At 37.9% G+C, this 19,702-nt stretch overlaps 1 protein-coding gene across 6 annotated transcripts in view; it reads right to left on the bottom strand.

The window, feature by feature from the left end:
- Positions 1-16,555, bottom strand: part of LOC133632824 (dmX-like protein 1) — an 83,162-nt gene extending 66,607 nt beyond the window's left edge. For 5 of the 6 annotated variants that reach the window (XM_062025537.1, XM_062025539.1, XM_062025540.1 and 2 more), the window contains exons 1-6: positions 16,165-16,555; positions 8,359-8,527; positions 4,223-4,348; positions 689-766; positions 242-320; positions 27-156 (exon numbers count right to left, since the gene is read on the bottom strand). In XM_062025537.1, coding sequence (XP_061881521.1) covers positions 27-156; positions 242-320; positions 689-766; positions 4,223-4,348; positions 8,359-8,445 — 500 coding nt within the window. In that variant the 5' untranslated portion in view covers positions 8,446-8,527; positions 16,165-16,555. The remainder of the gene's footprint in view (positions 1-26; positions 157-241; positions 321-688; positions 767-4,222; positions 4,349-8,358; positions 8,528-16,164) is intronic. The other variant, XM_062025538.1, reaches the window with a different exon arrangement.
- Positions 16,556-19,702: the final 3,147 nt, after the last annotated feature.

Here is a 19,702-nt window from a genome sequence, read left to right as displayed (position 1 = left end):
CAAATTAATGACACCTCATTACATACTTGCTTTGCCAGATGCACGTCCAACTACAATGAGATTTTCTTTCTGACAGCTCTCCTGCTTCAGAGTCTTTTTCTCCATCACAATGAGACCATAACTGCAGGCAATTGGTGCCAGTTAATAGCATGCTCCCTGCATTGATAAACGATTGAAAAAATCTCATTTAGAATAAAAAAAGGCATGTATTTCATGTCAAGCATGTTTTATGTTTAAGTACCTTTGGGATGCCATGCTAGATTGCGCACTATCGACTGCAAAACAAATTGCCCAGTCTTCTCCCACTGGCAGTTCAACTTCTATTCAAAAAGGAAACAAAACCAGACTTATACTATCAGATACATTGTGACAAGCAAGTGATCCGGTCACAATGAATACATCAATTATAAATAACCGTAATAAAAGAGGTATTGTTGTATTTTACAGTTATTGTACTTCCTTGACCCAATTGCGATCATAAAAAAAACACTTCTGCATGGATGTCACAACAGGAATCAAATATGAAATGATAGTATTGTGTCATTAGATACAAATGTAAATTTTACATTTTTATCAATTCAATTTTACTTTATGTGCTTAACTTTTCTGTTTTACCACAAGGATATTCTGGGTTGGATTATTGTCTCTGACCAGTTATTTTGGACATTATGAATGAAAGGCTACTCACTGTCAAAGATTTGTCTTTTGGATCCCGATGCTGAACAGGCTCAAAAATGCATACCATGCTTCCATAGGAAGCTGCAATCTGCCAGGAGACAAAAGGTAAAGAGTATTAGGAAACATTAATAATAACTACTTCAGCAGGTTACCTACAGCCACAGCTGATCATGCTAATGTGTTTAGAACTAGTGCCATTAGGGACCCTGGTATTGAAAACCTGGCAACTATAGCAGTATGTTTAATTTAAATGTTCTATATACATATCCATATATATATTTGCTATTGTGATGTCAATTCATTATTTAAACAGTCACCCAGGGTTGTCATGATACCAGTTGTTCAAACTGATATCTATGGATTTGTACGATTCCCTATCTATTCAATACCATGATTTAAAAAAAAACGAACTCATGCACTTTTAAATTCACTACTTTATTGAATATACTCACTTTATTGATATTGTTATTTTTTAAATACAGTAAAGTACATTTCTATTCCTTCTTTACCCTGGCTGGAAGTAAATATAAAAATTCCCTAGACAAGTCAAAAATTCCTCACGCCTATAAAAAGCTGATGTTGAGTCAGCACCGCATTGTCTACCATGCACACTAATGATTCATTCAGTCTACGTGTTTCCATAATCACAATATTCAACGACCCCAAAAGGGACAAGCGGTGGAAAATGGATAGATGGATGGACAATATTCAACAAGTCTTAATGGGTAATGTTTATGTTAACAGGCAACATTCTCATAATAAGGCACAGGACTTGCAGTGCAGTCTTTCTAGTTGTACAAATTATATGCAAACTGTGCAACACTGAATGAAGGTCATGCTAGTCATAAATACACATGCAAAGGTCGAAAGGAATGAAAACGTACACATTTGCACAATAATGACTCTATTGGACAGATACCTCAATTAACATGGATATTTGCTCTCACATTCATAATGTTTATCTAAAATAGAGATGAATTCATATTGGTATCATAAATCTAAAATTAAAATAACCTGGCCTCGGATGTGTTTTTTGAACATAGAATAGCTTATTTTAGGAAAATCTTTTTTTATTTGTAGGAAAATACATGTTTCTTCATGACATTGACTTCAATCTTAAAGGGAAATTGCACTTTGTTTGGAATTGTTCCTATTGTTATGAGAGACAAGACCACACATGTCTTTTTTTAAAGATTCTAAAGATGATAAAAAAAAACGCTTAAAAGATGCGGATAATGGGAATCAGCATTGTAGCCCACAAAGCCTTCCATCAACGTTTATATACAAACTGCAAGTGTGTGTATATATATATATATATATATATATATATATATATATATATATATATATATATATATATATAATGTAGTAACAGACATGTTCATAACAACATGTACCGTATAGTAACAGACATGTTCATAACAACATGTACCGTATTTTTCGGACTATAAATCGCATTTTTTTTTTCATAGTTTTGCCGGGGGTGCGACTTATATTTAGGAGCGACTTATGTGTGAAATTATTAACACATTACCGTAAAATATCAAATAATATTATTTAGCTCATTCACGTAAGAGATTAGACGTATAAGATTTCATCGGATTTAGCGATTAGGAGTGACAGATTGTTTGGTAAACTTATAGCATGTTCTATATGTTATAGTTATTTGAATGACTCTTACCATAATATGTTACGTTAACATACCAGGCACGTTCTCAGTTGGTTATTTATGCGTCATATAACGTACACTTATTCAGCCTGTTATTCACTACTCTTTATTTATTTTAAATTGCCTTTCAAATATCTATTCTTGGTGTTGGGTTTTATCAAATAAATTTCCCCAAAAAATGCGACTTATACTCCAGTGCGACTTATATATGTTTTTTTCCTTCTTTATAATGCATTTTCGGCTGGTGCGACTTATACTCCGAAAAATACGGTAATATGTATAATATTAACCGTATTTTGGTCATTTTATCTATTACAGGAACTTATTTGCTCAGCGCATTTATTTCCATCTCCATAGCAATGTTCCGACTTTCGCCAACAAATGTGTGTTCCTACTTCCAGAAACAATTCTGGAAGTAGGAACTTCAAGCAATTCAACTTAGAGCCAAGCTATGCCGACATAAATGGCGTGCTTGCCCAAACTAAACGGGGGAAAAAAATGTCCCCGGCCAGCTGGACCAAACGGACAACTATCCATCGAGTGAGTCACTCTAATATTGATCATGATACATGCAGCACGTCTTGCTTGTTAGTAACTTAGTACAAATACATGCACTGTTGAGCTAGCTGTGTACAAACTAAACATTTAATGTGGGCTAATACTTAGCAGATACTGTAATATGATTGTTCATGTTTTTCAGTCAGTACAGATTGGTGTCTTATCACATTGTGTTGTGCATTACAAACTCAAAAGCTATTCAGCTGCTGATGCAGAAGCTACCTTACGGCTAATGCCGTAGCATACCGTTGCAAGGCGAATAGTTACTACGCTAAAAAAAAAAGAGTTCCTTAGTGTTCGCTCTTACAATAATGTCACTACAGCTTGGTTATTATACAGGTCACGCTACGTAAATGAAGTATTGTTGGCAGTTTTGGATACATGTTTAAAGTGACTTCAAGGCAGAATGGATTGCTACCATTAGCTACATTGCTAGCCACCTAAAACTAGCCAATTATTACAAATTAGAATGCAAAAAACCCCAAAACCTTTTTTCTTCTTGTTTCTCATAAGGATTGTGAACGATGACCTGTAAGCTCAACAGAAGCCAAGCTGGAGGCATGTGAGAGGGACTTAGGTTCAACCGAATTGGATTCAAGATCACAAGGTGGCTGATAAATGAGTGCATAAGCACATTTTTAAAATTAATTCACTCAAGTTTGCTTGCTTCATTAACAAGGTCATTTTTTTAGTGTAAGATGAAAAGTGATTATTGCCATGGCTTTGCAATCATAAAATACTTCACAAATGTAATCAGTCCACATATCATATATTGCACCAGTCAAAAGTTTGGACACCCATCTTCATTTAATCGTATGAGAAATCTTTTGAAAGTTGGTGTATTTGTGAGGGGCATTTCTGTCTGTGAATATAAGCAGCTGCAGGTGCCAATTTCCTAACCAAACACGCAGGAAAGCAATTATACATACTTAATGTACTGTATTACAAAACTATTACATTCACACCAGCAGGGTCAACACATTGCAGACTGTGACTGCAAATGGTGGTTGAATTCAAACCATCACATTCACAAATAAGCTGAAATTTGAAGTGTGTTATTATTGTTTTTAAACAATTGATATTTTTGTAAAATCATTATGAAAGGAACATAGCTTCTCCTTGATTGTCCTTTTCCTCACCACAATATGTTTAGTTTGTTCTTATCACTGAGGCATGTGATGAACACTGTGATAAGGTCAAGAGCAATATTGTGGTTAAACTAAAAAAAACATGATTAAAAGAGCTTTTGTTAACTGTGTGGAGATGTCGCTTGAAAATGTGAAGTGGAAACAATCATCACAAGGATGTGGACCCTACCTGTCCTCCTTGCAGCGAGCAGTCGATGCATCCCACCTGGATGTTGCCATGTTTGGCGCCTGGGATGATCTGTAGTCGTTCAAAATCGCTGCTCAAAATGACCACGTCACAGCCAGAAGCATAGGCCTATTGAGAGCAATTAGAGTGGAGGAGGAGACGCAGATAGGTGTGATAAGTTACAACTGATATGGGCTCCTAACAAAAGGAAAGCGGAACAAAAAAGTTCCCCTTGAGATCTCTTATTGAACAGTATCTTAAGAGTTTGCTTTGAGATACGGGTAGTGGGATAAAAGTTGCATCATCATAGCTTTGTACAACATAGAAGAAGTTCCTGTAGTAAGGGGAAGTTATTTTTGCACCATAATCTTAATCGCACACCAATCAATACCACTAACTCTATGGAACGGAACATAGATCATTTTCTATTACTTAACCTTGCTTGTGTGGTCAAGCCTGCATTTGTTTGAAAAACCCCAGTAAACACTGGGGGTAGTAGTATCACAACCTTAACATATTTGAAGAAAACACACAGTCAAAACTAATTAAAAAAGGGAAATAATGGAGTACACCAGCGCAGTCCATTTCTCCATTTAATGAAAAAAACGGAATAATTGACATCCGTATGCATGAATTACGATTCAACCTTTAATATATTTAAAGGGGAACTTCACTTTTTTTGGAATGTTGCCTTTTATTCACAATCGTTATGCAGGAGAAGAACACATATTTTTCTTTTCTTTTTAAAGCATTCTAAATAGTAAATACATCCGATCAAGTTTGCTTACAATGGAGCTTATGAGAGTCGATCAACTGTATTCTGCCTATAAAGGCCCTTAAAAACACCCAAACACCACCATTAAAGGGGAACTGCACTTTTTTTGGAACTTCACAATCATTACAAAAGACATGATGATGGATCGATTTTTTTTTAATGCATTCTAAATATTAAATAAACGTAAATAAAAGTCCACTTATAATGCAGTCAATGGGAGGTCCTTAATTCCGCCCATAAAATGTGATGAATAAGCAATCAAAAAGTGCCAACAATACTCCATTTACATTTCATGACTTGGATTTTAACCAAGTATTAGTAATATTGTTATTATAAGCCTTAACGCAGACAAACTATTTATAGCGGCACTGTGATAACAAGTTTGTGTAGTTTATTGTAGATCATAAATTATGCCTCTTACCTGGAAAGTAGATGGCTGAGGACCTACTCCGACAAGTGGTTCCCCCCTCAGCCCGTTTCTTCGCAATGATTATGAGACATTCTTCATCTAAACGGGAATATGTGAACATCCCAGCAGCCGGCATCCTAATTACAGCAGACCTTATACAGTAAGTGATGTTTTATTATGTTTTTTGGCTCTCATGAAGTCTACAGTGAGTAATAATCGGGTGATGAATAAAAAAAAGAAAACGTGATGATGCTTAAAATGATCAAAATACATAAATGTTAAATGTTATTATAAATGTGCACGTTACTACATTACATATATACTTACATCATGTACATAAAATTCTAATGGAAAGGTTTGAATGTCTTTTCAAGGACTTTATAGGCAGAGTTGAGCGGTTTCCATGGGCTCCATTGTAAACAGACTTTTGAGCGCATGTATTTCATATTTAGAATGCATAAAACATTTTAAATAACATACATCGTCATGTCTCTCATAATGATTGTGAACGATAGGCAAAATTCCCCCAAAAAGTGCAGTTCCCCTTTTAAGATTTTATATACATACTGTTAGTATATATGTAATGTAGTAATGGGCGCATTTATAATAACATTTATGTATTTTGCTCATTTTAAGCATAGGCGGTGCATTAATTTCAAAAACGCATCATGACATTCACTTTTTTCTTTAACAACATCACTGATTATTACTTACTGCAGACTTTTTGAGAGCCAACAAACATGATAAGACATCACTTACAGTACAATGTCTGATGTCATTAGAATGCCAATTGATAGAATTTTGTTATAGTCCCGTTTAGATGAAGAATGACTCATAAACCTTGCGAAGAAAAGGGGGGTGCAACAAAGTCTTTTTGTGTCGTTCTAGCCATATATGGGTCTAAATTGGCTGTCAAAGTGTACTAGCTAGTCGAATATGTCCTGATCCTTCTACTATCCAGGTGAGAGATATGATTTATGATCTAGAATAAACTTCCACAAGCAAGAAAGCCAGGAAGCAGCACACAAGCTTGTGATCACTAGGGTTGGGTATCGAGTATCGATTGGAACCGGGACTAACTTTCAGATTCTCCCGGAATCGTTCAAAAGTTTAAATTTCGATTCCTGGTTTCGATACCCAGTCCGCCGACCGGAAAAAAAGAATAAGTCCGCCGACCGGAAGAAGAAGCCGCTAAACACCAACGAAGAAGCGCCCACCGCCGGAAGTGTTAGCGTAGCCGAGCCTATGTACCCGAGCGAGTCAGTCAAGCATGGATAGCGGGCTTTGGCGGTCGAAGTGTGGCTTTATTTTACTAAAAAAAATGAAATATCGGCGAAATGTAACACGTGCGACAGGACTGTTTCGTGCTTAGGAGGGTGTACGTCGAACATGATGAAGCACCTCCGAGTACAAATAAATGCGTGTCCCGTCTTCGACGCGCTGCGCCGACCGTCCTCCTGTGCCTCTTCCTCTGGCTTCGACGCCCAGCCTGGCACCTCGGTGACTGCATTGCAGTCCGAATCCGGTAAGTAAAACAATATATATGCAATAAATAATGTGTTTTGTGCTAACGTCGAGGCAGCTAACAAATTAGCCCGCATATTTTTTCATAGACAATTTACAACCTGCTAGCCAGGCTCCGCGATGTGCTCAGCGTACTCCGTTCACCGTAGCGGCAATGGGGAAGATGTCGGTGCCACAGACGGAAGAGTGCCACAGAAAGGTCACTGCACACATAGTCAAAAGACTGCATCCCTTTTCAGAGGTGGAATCTCCAACATTTAGGTTACTTAAGCAATAACGTTAGAGCTAAGCTAATTGATACTGGGCTAAACAGTAACAGCAACATTACATGTTTGTTTATGTTTGCAGGGATATGGTGAAACCTCTCAACCAAAAATACATGCCACCTTGCAGGGACTACCTGTCAAACACATTGATCCCGGCATGGTACAAGAAGAATCGAAATCGAGAATCGGAATCGAGAATCGTCAGGAATCGGAATAGAAACAAAGAATCAGAATCGTTCGAATTCAAACGATACCCAACCCTAGTGATCACGGTGCCGCGCTAAATAGTTTGTCTGTGTTAGCGCTTATAATATCAATATCACTATTACTTGGTTAATATTCAAGTCACAAAATGTAAATGGAGTATTGTTGGTGGCTTTTGGATGTTTTTTTTATTGGGTTTTATGAGCGGAATGTAGGACCTCCCATTGGCTTTGTTGTAAGCTGACTTTTATGTACATTTATTTACAAGTTAGAATGCAAAAAAATATACATCAGTTGTCATGACTTTCATAATGATTGTCAACGATAGGCAACATTCTAAAAAATTTGCAGTTTCCCTTTTATAAGGCAAGCATCGCAAACAAGTTAAAAAGTATATAGCTATTTGGTCCGTTTAAAAAAAAAAAAAAGACAAGGATAAAAAGACCTGTCCTATATGAAAGGTATTATTATGACTTCTCTTATGACCCGTCACTACACAGAAAATAAAATGTGCAGGGACATGTATATAAAGTTGAATCAAATGTAAGAGTGGCAGCATGGGGACCCCTTTCAGCCCCGTTTGCAGAAAAGCTTGAAAATGATTTCCCTGTTTGGAACCACGTTTTTCTTTTGTAACATACTTAACACACTTCTGATTCATTTTCAGGCAACAAAACACCATTGCTATGTAAACAAATGGCCAAAAGGACCCCTCCCTCCCTTTATCTGTTGTCAGTTGAAAGTGGTCTTGTGTAAACGTCCTCTTGTGTAAACGTCCTCTTTAAACGTATCCTGGTATTATCCCTGTGGGAATGGATTTATCAGTCAACTTCACCTGACTCTCATTCAAACTGAACCGCTACTTTCTGATGTATTTATTAAAAATATGCCACAATAACATAACACAATATTAATTTGTCAGCCAGCGTGGAATGTAACTGTTGTAAATGATGTAACTTACCGTGAATGGTACATTGTTGACGCTCCCTACAGAGAAACAATTGTCTCCGGGGTTAACTGCCCCTGTGAGGACCTGATGAAGATTCATGACTCTTGTAGATAACTCCTTCCTCCTACTTTCTCACAGCGGTCTTCATCTTTAACGGTCGCCTGAAATTTGATGTAACAGGCTGTGTGAGAGATAGAGAAAGAAGGAGGGACTGATGAAGCCTGACATAAACAAAGGATGTTTTGTGTTTTTGTAATCCTCAAGCACTGAGCTTATTACTTGACTCTTTTAAAGAGAGTCACTGCAAAATAACAAAAGCCATAATATAAGGCCTGGTGTTCATCCAGTAAAATACTGTAGCATTGTTGGTGTGACACAAAACATTTTGAGTCTGATTTACTTAAGGTTTGTGTGTACTAAAAAGTATGGAAATGTGATAGCACACGCAAAACTGATCGTATGCAAAAGCAAGCAGAATAAGGCATGCAATTAATTTTGCGTCTCTGTCTTCATTAATATGCAAAATGTATGCTGATCATTCAAACGCCCACAATACTGGGAGGAGAAGATGAAAATATAATTATTCAGCACGCACAATGTGTTATCAACAGCCATCACTGTTTTGCAAGCATTATTTTGCATTTTATTTAGCACTTGTGAGAAGAACACGCAAACTGACAGTTACACAGACGGCTGCAGGATCAATGCTTGCGCTACACAGACAGTCGATGGACAGACAAGAATCCTCCGCCCTACGTGTGAGTATCAACATTTTGGACGGTCAGAAAAAAAACAAAAAACCTATTTGACATATCGTCTTTTCAGCAACATAATTTTAAAATGTTAGTTGCTAGAGAATTTAACGGGCTTATCAAAACGAATTCAATTGATGTTTTTTGGTGTCCTTTAGTAAACATTTTTAATGACGTTATTTTTTCCACTTTGATAGAATATATTAAAATATTTCATATATGAAAAACTTCTTCAAGTATGCATTTTTTGCATCTTGAGCAGAGTAAGTAGCCTCTCTCCAATGAGCGCACCTTCAGCAGTAAAAAAATAAATACAATTAGTTTCATTCTAGTTGCACTGTAAGACTGCTTCTAAAATGCCCATAAAAAGTAGTACATGTCTGCTGCTTTTTTAGCAAAATGCCACAGGTATGACATGATAAAATGAATGTGGAGTAAATCACAGTGTCTCTGTGGTGATGCCCTGAGTAGTACATGCAAAAACTTTACAATTGTACACTCAGTGTTAGTAAATCGCACGCAACACACCCACTAATCGTGACAACACAGAGATGAGGGATGCTAGACCACACCTTTGCACCGCTTGAGGATACCCCACAAGTGCTGAATTGGGTTCAGGCCTGGAGGAGACATACTTGACCACCCCATCTCCTTCACCTTCCTCAGCAAGACACTTGTTAATTTGGAGGTATGTTTGGGCTCCTTATCATGTCGGAAAACTGCCAAGGTAGGTAGGGGATCATTCTCTGCATTTCAATGTCACTGTGCATGTTGTATGTTTCCTCTAAAGCAGGTGTGTCAAACTCATTGTAGATCGGGGGCCACATGGAGAGAAATCTACTCCCAAGTGGGCCGGACTGGTAAAATCACAGCACGATAACTTAAAAATAAAGACAACTTCAGATTGTTTTCTTTGTTTGAAAATAGAACAAGCATTTTCGAAAATTGTACAAATCCTAATGTTTTTGGGGTTATTTTACAATTACCTGTTGCGGATAATAGTATATATACTTTATTTGTAGTTATTTAAATTTTCTGTATAAATTATGTGATAATGTTCATCAGTCAACTCATTTGTGTTAATTTTCAATCTATCAAGATTAAAAAAATTATATCAAAATCAAATTACAGTATGTTATTTATGTTGTTTGCTCATTTTCCTCGACTGATGTACTAACATCATGTGGTTTATTTTGTACATATGTAGCATCATTTACAAAGATACAAAGAATTGCTATTGCGACATCCAGTGGACACATTTAGAACAGCGGTTTCTTTCATTCAAATATTTCAGGTACATTTTTATACTTAGCAAACTCATCCCGCGGGCCGAATAAAACCTGTTCGCGGGCCTGATCCGGCCCTCGGGCCGTACGTTTGACACCCCTGCTCTAAAGGGAACCCAACTCCCCAGCAGTCCAGACCATGATGATGCTACCATTATGCTTGAATGTAGGCAAGACACAGGGTACTCTCTTTTCGACAATAATGGCTCTGTGCTGAGTCATTTGCAGTGGACAAATGAAGATATACAATGGATATTAAGATGGTACAGTATACTGCAGCAACAACCATTGCTGAAATTTTGAGATTCTGTAAGGTGGACTATGTACTGTTTGGTTACATAAATCCAACACTGCAGTTGATATAATATTTGATAATATTAGGATAAAGCTTTTTTGTGTAATAAACCAACAAGTGATCATTTACGTACTGAGATGTAAATAGTGACAGACAGCTGCCATTAGAGGTGGGAAACTTTGGGCAGCTCACGATTCCATTACGATTCAGGAGCAACGATTCAATTAAAAATCGATTATTGATGCATCTTTAATTTATGTATATAGATGCAGTTTTATATTTATCTTACTTTCACTAAAAAGTGTTGTTTACTTGCAACTTTGAAAAACGGTGCATTTGTAATAAAAAACAGTTGAATTAATTCCCACATTTGTTTATTATTTATTAATGGATATGTGTGCAAACGGAACACTAGAGCCCTGAACTAAAGGAACTGGTCGGACCTCTCTGTGAGGTGGCTCAATGCCATCCATCCATCCATTTTCTACCGCTTGTCCCTTTCGGGGTCGCGGGGGGGTGCTGGAGCCTATCTCAGCTGCATTGACCACCCCACCCCATCGCAGGGCAAACACAGATAGACAGACAACATTCACACACTAGGGCCAATTTAGTGTTGCCAATCAACCTATCCCCAGGTGCATGTTTTTGGAGGTGGGAGGAAGCCGGAGTACCCGGAGTGAACCCACGCAGTCACGGGGAGAACATTCAAACTCCACAATTACAATAATACATACTGTTGGATATAGAGAACATACAAACCTTTTATTTATTAAATCACAATTTGCAAACAGCTAAAATTATGTACAAAGCAAACTATAACCTGCTACCCAAGAATGTACAGCAATTCTTCTCATCAAAAGAGGAGAAATATAACCTTAGAGGAAAATCTAATTTAAAATGTTTGTATGCTCGTACAACACTTAAAACCTTTAGTATATCAGTATGTGGAATTAAATTAAGGAATGGATTAGGCAAAGAAATCAAACAAAGCACCAATATGATTCAGTTTAAGAGACTGTTCAAACTACAAGTGTTCACAAAGTACACAGAACAAAAATTATGACGAACATCTTGAACCCTTTTTTTCCCTTTTTTAAAATGTTTTATTTAGACAAAGATTATTTATGTATTTAAAGGCCTACTGAAACCCACTACTACTGACCACGCAGTCTGATAGTTTATATATCAATGATGAAATCTTAACATTGCAACACATGCCAATACAGCCGGGTTAACTTATAAAGTGCAATTTTAAATTTCCCGCTAAACTTCCGGTTGAAAACGTCTATGTATGATGACGTATGCGCGTGACGTCAATCGTTGAAACGGAAGTATTCGGACCCCATTGAATCCAATACAAAAAGCTCTGTTTTCATCTCAAAATTCCACAGTATTCTGGACATCTGTGTTAGTGAATCTTTTGCAAATTTGTTTAATGAACAATGAAGACTGCAAAGAAGAAAGTTGTAGGTGGGATCGGTGTATTAGCGGCGGACTACAGCAACACAACCAGGAGGACTTTGAGATGGATAGCAGACGCGCTAGCCGCCGACCTCACCTTGACTTCCTCCGTCTCCGGGCCGCCGACCGCATCTATGATCGTCGCTCCGTCGATCGCTGGAATGCGGGTGTTGATGAGCAGGCTGGCGCAGGTGGATAGCTAATGTTTTTAGCATAGCTCTGTGAGGTCCCGTTGCTAAGTTAGCTTCAATGGTGTCGTTAGCAACAGCATTGTTAAGCTTCGCCAGCCTGGAAAGCATTAACCGTGTAGTTACATGTCCATGGTTTAATAGTATTGTTGATTTTCTGTCTATCCTTCCAGTCAGGGGTTTATTTCTTTTGTTTCTATCTGCATTTATGCCCGATGTGCTATCACGTTAGCTCCGTAGCTAAAGAGCTTTGCCGATGTATTGTCGTGGAGATAAAAGTCACTGTGAATGTCCATTTCGCGTTCTCGACTCTAATTTTCAAGAGGATATAGTATCCGAGGTGGTTTAAAATACAAATCCGTGATCCACAATAGAAAAAGGAGAAAGTGTGAAATCCAATGAGCCAGCTTGTACCTAAGTTACGGTCAGAGCGAAAAAAGATACGTCCTGCACTGCACTCTAGTCCTTCACTCTCACGTTCCTCATCCACGAATCTTTCATCCTCGCTCAAATTAATGGGGTAATCGTCGCTTTCTCTGTCCGAAACGCTCTCGCTGCATTGTAAACAATGGGGAAATGTGAGGAACCTTTCAACCTGTGACGTCACGCTACTTCCAGTACAGGCAAGCTTTTTTTTATCAGCGACCAAAAGTTGCGAACTTTATTGTCGATGTTCTCTACTAAAAATCCTTTCAGCAAAAATATGGCAATATCGCGAAATGATCAAGTATGACACATAGAATGGATCTGCTATCCCTGTTTAAATAAAACAATTTAATTTCAGTAGGCCTTTAATATTTGTTTGCTTACGATGGTATATTATTTATTTGTTCACTATTCTGTTACAGAGAACAAGGAAATTGGATAACATTGCTATGGTATGAAAAGGGGTAGGATTAAACACGCTCTGCTTCTTTCTACTCCTTTTCGGACGTGCTGTAATGAAACAACTGGAATTGTGTGATGCATTACATTGTATTGTATGCATGTTCGAAATAAACTGAAACTGAACATAACTTTGACACAGTATACTGTACATAGTGGACTCTTCATTAGGTACACCTGCACCATCCCCAAAGCTTGTGAGCAATTAAATGACGGTATTGACAATTTAGCCTATACTGTACTAGGATAGCAATGCGATTTTTTTTATTGACATTGTTAAGGTGATTCACATTGTGCTTGTAAAGTTAAGGCATATAATTATTAATCTATCACATCAAAATAGTTCATACTACAGGATTAATACAATGGCAGCTAGAGGTGGGAGAGATAATCGATTTTTAGATGCATCGCAATTCAAACATGGACGATTATCAAGTCCATTAGTAAACGTCAATAATCGATTGTTGATGTGTTTATTGTAAATAAAGTAATCCACACAGTTCTTTCATTTGCATTTAACTTGTATTTGCCTAACAATAAGAAAGTCCTGAGTTCAATCCCGGGCTCGGGATCTTTCTGTGTGGAGTTTGCATGTTCTCCCCGTGACTGCGTGGGTTCCCTCCGGGTACCGGCTAGAAAATGGATGGATGGATGGATTTTTTTGTAACACAGTTAGTGAATGAAGTGCACATTTGTAGTCGTTTCCCCAAGGTAGCTGCAGAATTATGGAACGGATTAACTAAAGAAATCAAACAAAGCACCAATATGATTTAAGAGACGGTTCAAACTACAAGTGTTCAAAAAGTACATAGAACAAGAGGCAATATTTATGTATTTAATATTTGTATGCTTACTATGGTATATTATTTATTTAAAGGGGTAGGATTAAATAAGCTCTGCTTCTTCCTACTCCTTTTCGGACGTGCTGTAATGAAACAACTGGAATTGTGTGATGCATTACATTGTACCGTATGCGTGTTCGAAATAAACTGAAACTGAACTGAACTGAAGTAGCACATTAAATGACAAAGTAAATAAACCATGATGGAATGTCGGTGGCACAGGGGTTAGTGCATGTGCCTCACAATACGAAGGCCCTGAGTTCAATCCCGGGCTCGATTTAAGAGACGGTTCAAACTACAAGAGTTCACAAAGTACACAGAACAAGAGACAAAGATTATTTATGTATTTAATATGTGTATGCTTACTATGGTATATTATTTATTTAAAGGGGTAAGATTAAATAAGCTCTGCTTCTTCCTACTCCTTTTCGGACGTGCTGTAATGAAACAACTGGAATTGTGTGATTCTTTACATTGTATCGTATGCATGTTCGAAATAAACTGAAACTGAAACTGAACTGAACTTGCACATTAAATGACAAAGTAAATAAACCATGATGGAATGTCGGTGGAACAGGGGTTAGTGCATGTGCCTCACAATACGAAGGTCTTGAGTTCTATCCCGGGCTCGATTTAAGAGACGGTTCAAACTACAAGAGTTCACAAAGTACACAGAACAAGAGACAAAGATTATTTATGTATTTAATATGTGTATGCTTACTATGGTATATTATTTATTTAAAGGGTTAGGATTAAATAAGCTCTGCTTCTTCCTACTCCTTTTCGGACATGCTGTAATGAAACAACTGGAATTGTGTGATGCATTACATTGTATCGTATGCATGTTCGAAATAAACTGAAACTGAACTGAACTGAACTTGCACATTAAATGACAAAGTAAATAAACCATGATGGAATGTCGGTGGCACAGGGGTTAGTGCATGTGCCTCACAATACGAAGGTCCTGAGTTCAATCCCGGGCTCGGGATCTTTCTGTGTGGAGTTTGCATGTTCTCCCCGTGATTGCGTGGGTTCCCTCCGGGTACTCCGGCTTCCTCCCACCTCCAAAAAATTGGCCCTAGTGTGTGAATGTGAGTGTGAATGTTTGTCTATCTGTGTTGGCCCTGTGATGAGGTGGCGACTTGTCTAGGGTGTACCCCGCCTTCCGCCCGAATGCAGCTGAGATAGGCTCCAGCACCCACCGCGACCCCAAAAGGGACATGCGGTAGAAAATGGATGGATGGATGGATGAACTGAAGTTGCACATTAAATGACAAAGTAAATAAACCATGATGGCATGTCGGTGGCACAGGGTGTTTAGTGCATGTGCCTCACAATACGAAGGTCCTGAGTTCAATCCCGGGCTCGGGATCTTTCTGTGTGGAGTTTGCATGTTCTCCCCGTGACTGCGTGGGTTCCTTTCAGGTACTCCGGCTTCCTCCCACCGCCAAAGACATGGACCTGGGGATAGGTTGATTGGCAACACTAAGATTGGCCTTAGTGTGTGAATGTGAGTGTGAATGTTGTCTGTCTATCTGTGTTGGCCCTGTGATGAGATGGCGACTTGTCCAGGGTGTACCCCGCCTTCCGCCCGAATGCAGCTGCGATAGGATCCAGCACCCCCCCGCGACCTCGAAAGGGACAAGCGGTAGGAATTGATGGATATTTGTATCTTTTTTTGTAACACAGTTACTGAACGAAGCGCACATTTGTAGTCGTTTCCCCAAAGTTAGCTGCAGAAGTTGCACATTCAATGCCAAAGTAAATAAACCATGATGGAATGTCAACAGACCAACTTGTCAGAATGTAGCATAAGGTAGAAACATTTTAGTTTTGTTTTTGAAAGAATACCAGCTGGACTGAACTTGAACATATCGATTCTACGTCATATTTCCTGTGCTGTGGCGACTCATGTGACGAGCGGGCAGCATTTTTACACCAGGCAGGGCTACAAACAACGCATTAAAACAACACGCAATAATCATGTCATGTATCCACTATGACGCGTACTTTGTCTTTACAATTAGGGTTTCGCTACCTGGACCATGTCAACACTGCTGTCAAGTCAAGCTAGCCGAGGTTCGAGTTGAACTTAAAACTAGTACTCACCTTTTATGGCGCACTCTTGGGACAGTGTCTTTCCAATTTAAGGGTCCGCTGCCAGTCTTTGCTTTGCGGACAGCTGTCTTATCGGATGAATGCAGGTCTACTATGATAAGGTTTCCCGAAGTGGTATCGATTCGGTTCCCCCTTAGTTAGCTAGCTAGTGTTAGCGCGATGCTAGCCATTGAAGCTCTCCTACCAGCCTAATTAAAGTGGCATATCGAGAGCCCTTATGACACATGCTAAGCAACCCTAACAGCTACAAACTAATTATTGTGTTAGTTTTGTTGGGTGCTAGACCAGAAGAAGGAATTCACCTCTCCTCAAGGTTAGCAAATAGAAGGCTTCATAAGAGGACGCTTTTTCCCTATGTTGGAGATGCGTCACGATAGGGACTGCTCGCTCGCAGTGCATTCTGGGACATGTAGTGTTTTAGAAGAGTAGCTAGTGCAGCAAACACATCTTAAAAATACAGACTACGGTTACGAATTTAGAGCACAGATTATGGTCCGATCAATACGGATTTCGCTGCTTAATACTGCAATGATGGCTCCGGGAAGACCACGATTTTTAGAGTTAATATCTAAAGATCTTAAAACTAATTCAAGCACCAATTTGAATGCGAGCTAAGCTGATTGATTGATTGATTGAAACTTGTATTAGTAGATTGCACAGTGCAGTACATATTCCGTAGAATTGACCACTAAATGGTAACACCCGAATAAGTTTTTCAACTTGTTTAAGTCGGGGTCCACTTAAATTGATTCATGATACATATACTATCACATCATTGAGACTTTTTTTTTGATTGATTGAGACTTTTATTAGTAGGTTGCACAGTGAAGTACATATTCCGTACAATTGACCACTAAATGGTAACACCCGAATAAGTTTTTCAACTCGTTTTAAGTCGGGGTCCACTTAAATTGATTCATGATACAGATATATACTATCATCATAATACAGTCATCACACAAGATAATCATCAGGGTATATAGTGGACATAGAGAGAGAGAGAGAGAGATATCAGAAAGCATAAGAAAAAATATCTACATTTGATTATTTACATTTGATTATTAATAATCCGGGGAGGGTGTTAGTTTAGGGTTGAAGTTGCCTGGAGGTGCGAGCCAAGCTGATTGATATTCCGTACAATTGACCAACAAATGGTAACACCTGAATAAGTTTTTCAACTTGTTTAAGTCGGGGTCCACTTAAATTGTTTCATGATACAGATATATACTATCATCATAATACAGTCATCACACAAGATAATCATCAGAGTATATACATTGAATTATTTACATTATTTACAATCCGGGGTGTGGGATGCGGAGGGGGGTTTGGGGGTGGGGGGGGGTTAGGTTTGGTTGATATCAACACTTCAGTCATCAACAATTGCATCATCAGAGAAATGGACATCGGAACAGTGTAGGAATGATTTGGTAGGATATGTACAGCAAGTAGTGGACATCGAGAGAGAGAGAGAGAGATCAGAAAGCATAAGAATAAGTATCTACATTTGAGTATTTACATTATTTACAATTAGGGTAGGTAGGATGTGGAAGGGAGGGTGTTAGTTTAGGGTTGAAGTTGCCTGGAGGTGTTCTTTTATTGCGGTTTTGAAGGAGGATAGAGATGCCCTTTCTTTTACACCTGTTGGGAGTGCATTCCATATTGATGTGGTATAGAAAGAGAATGAGTTAAGACCTTTGTTAGATCGGAATCTGGGTTTAACGTGGTTAGTGGAGCTCCCCCTGGTGTTGTGGTTATGGCGGTCATTTACGTTAAAGAAGTAGTTTCAGTTTGACATGTACTTCGGTATCAGGGAGGTGTAGCGGATTTTATAGACTAGGTTCAGTGCAAGTTGTTTTACTCTGTCCTCCATCCTGAGCCAGCCCACTTTGGAGAAGTGGGTAGGAGTGAGGTGTGATCTGGGGTGGAGGTCTAGAAGTAATCTGACTATCTTATTCTGGGATGTTTGGAGTCTAGATTTGAGGGTTTTGGAGGTGCTAGCGTACCAGGAGGTAAATGCTACAACTCTTTGGATGAAGCCCTGAACTTCTGAAGGGTAAGAATGACAGGCATAGACAATTTTGTCAAACATTGTCTGTCTCTGTTGGCCCTACGATGAGGTCAAAGGTGTAGTAGCGTGTTGCACAACACTGAAATGAGAATAAGACAACTAATAATACACAATTGATGTAATAGTACTCTGACTTGTTAAGTGGTTAATTGTAAAAAAAAGGAAACCATTTGGGTGTTTTACACCAGGCACTGTCAAGAACAATGAAAAACAAGAACATTGAAGGTAACAAATGTTGGGGTAGAGGGGCCCACACCAATACTCTTTCAGGGGGCCCAGAATGCCTAGCAAAGGCCCTGCATGTAGACCAAACTTTTTAAGATTGGTTCTATTATTTTTCTTAAGTACTCCGTGGAAGTAAATTTTTGTCTTCATTACGAAAACTTTTTGGACACTGAATGGAACAGAATTTTTTTGTGTTTGAATTTTGTGAACTGAAATTTTTTTTTACATCAAATTATGCTGACAATTTCATTGAATACAATTTGTAGGCAAAAATTGTGTGTTTAAAAATTCGGTATGTAAAATTTTGGTATAATAAACTATTTCAGTTTGAAAAAAAGTCAGTGTAAAAAAATCAAGTGTGCAAAAATTTTGTGTAAAAAAAATCAGTCTAAAAAATTCAGTGTATAGAAATTAATTTAAAAAAAATAAGTGTATAAAATCCAGTGTAAAAAACTTCAGTATGTAATTAATGATGTGTAAATAAATTCAGTAGAAATATTCATTGCTTCACAACTGAAGACTCAAGGTAAATTAAGAATGAAGCACCTCATTGGCTGGTTCTGAGAAAGGATCGATTGCTACGCATAGTTTTGAAGCAACAAATATTTCTGCACTGAATTTTTTTACACTGGATGTTTACACACTGAATTTTTAAACACTGTAAACTGAATTTTTAAACACAAACATTTTGCTCAGATATTTTTATTCAATGGGTCAATTACATTGTCAGCATAATTTGATGTAAAAAGAATTCAGTTCACAAAATTAATATGCACAAAATTCAGTTACATAAATTCAGTGTCCAAAAAAGCGTTTGTAATAAAGACACAAATTAACCCCCATAATATTCATACAGTAACATTAAATATATGTTGTTTTTTTATTTAGATGAAAAAAAATCTTACAGTTGGAGCAACCTGAAGGTGAGACAGCACAGACATTCCAATTCGAGGTAACAATGCAAAAAGCACTCATATGTTTACAAAAACTGAAAAGAAAATATGACGGGCTCTCTGGTTGTATGTTTTTGATCATAGTTATTATTAACAGATACTAAATGCTCATCATGCTTTATTTAAAATTGCTGTTTTTATTATCATGTGATTATGTAGTGCGGTGATAGGTGATGTGGTTTGCATAAAGTTCTTGTAGTAACCATTGAGTCTCGCTGTTTGCCAGAAAAAATATAAACAGGTGACTTGAACTAAATGTACGATTATGTATAATCTGTAA

This window comes from Entelurus aequoreus, linkage group LG17 (genome assembly GCF_033978785.1).
Source record: "Entelurus aequoreus isolate RoL-2023_Sb linkage group LG17, RoL_Eaeq_v1.1, whole genome shotgun sequence".
Taxonomy (NCBI): Eukaryota; Metazoa; Chordata; class Actinopteri; order Syngnathiformes; family Syngnathidae; genus Entelurus; species Entelurus aequoreus.
This window is presented reverse-complemented; position numbering and strand designations above follow the sequence as displayed.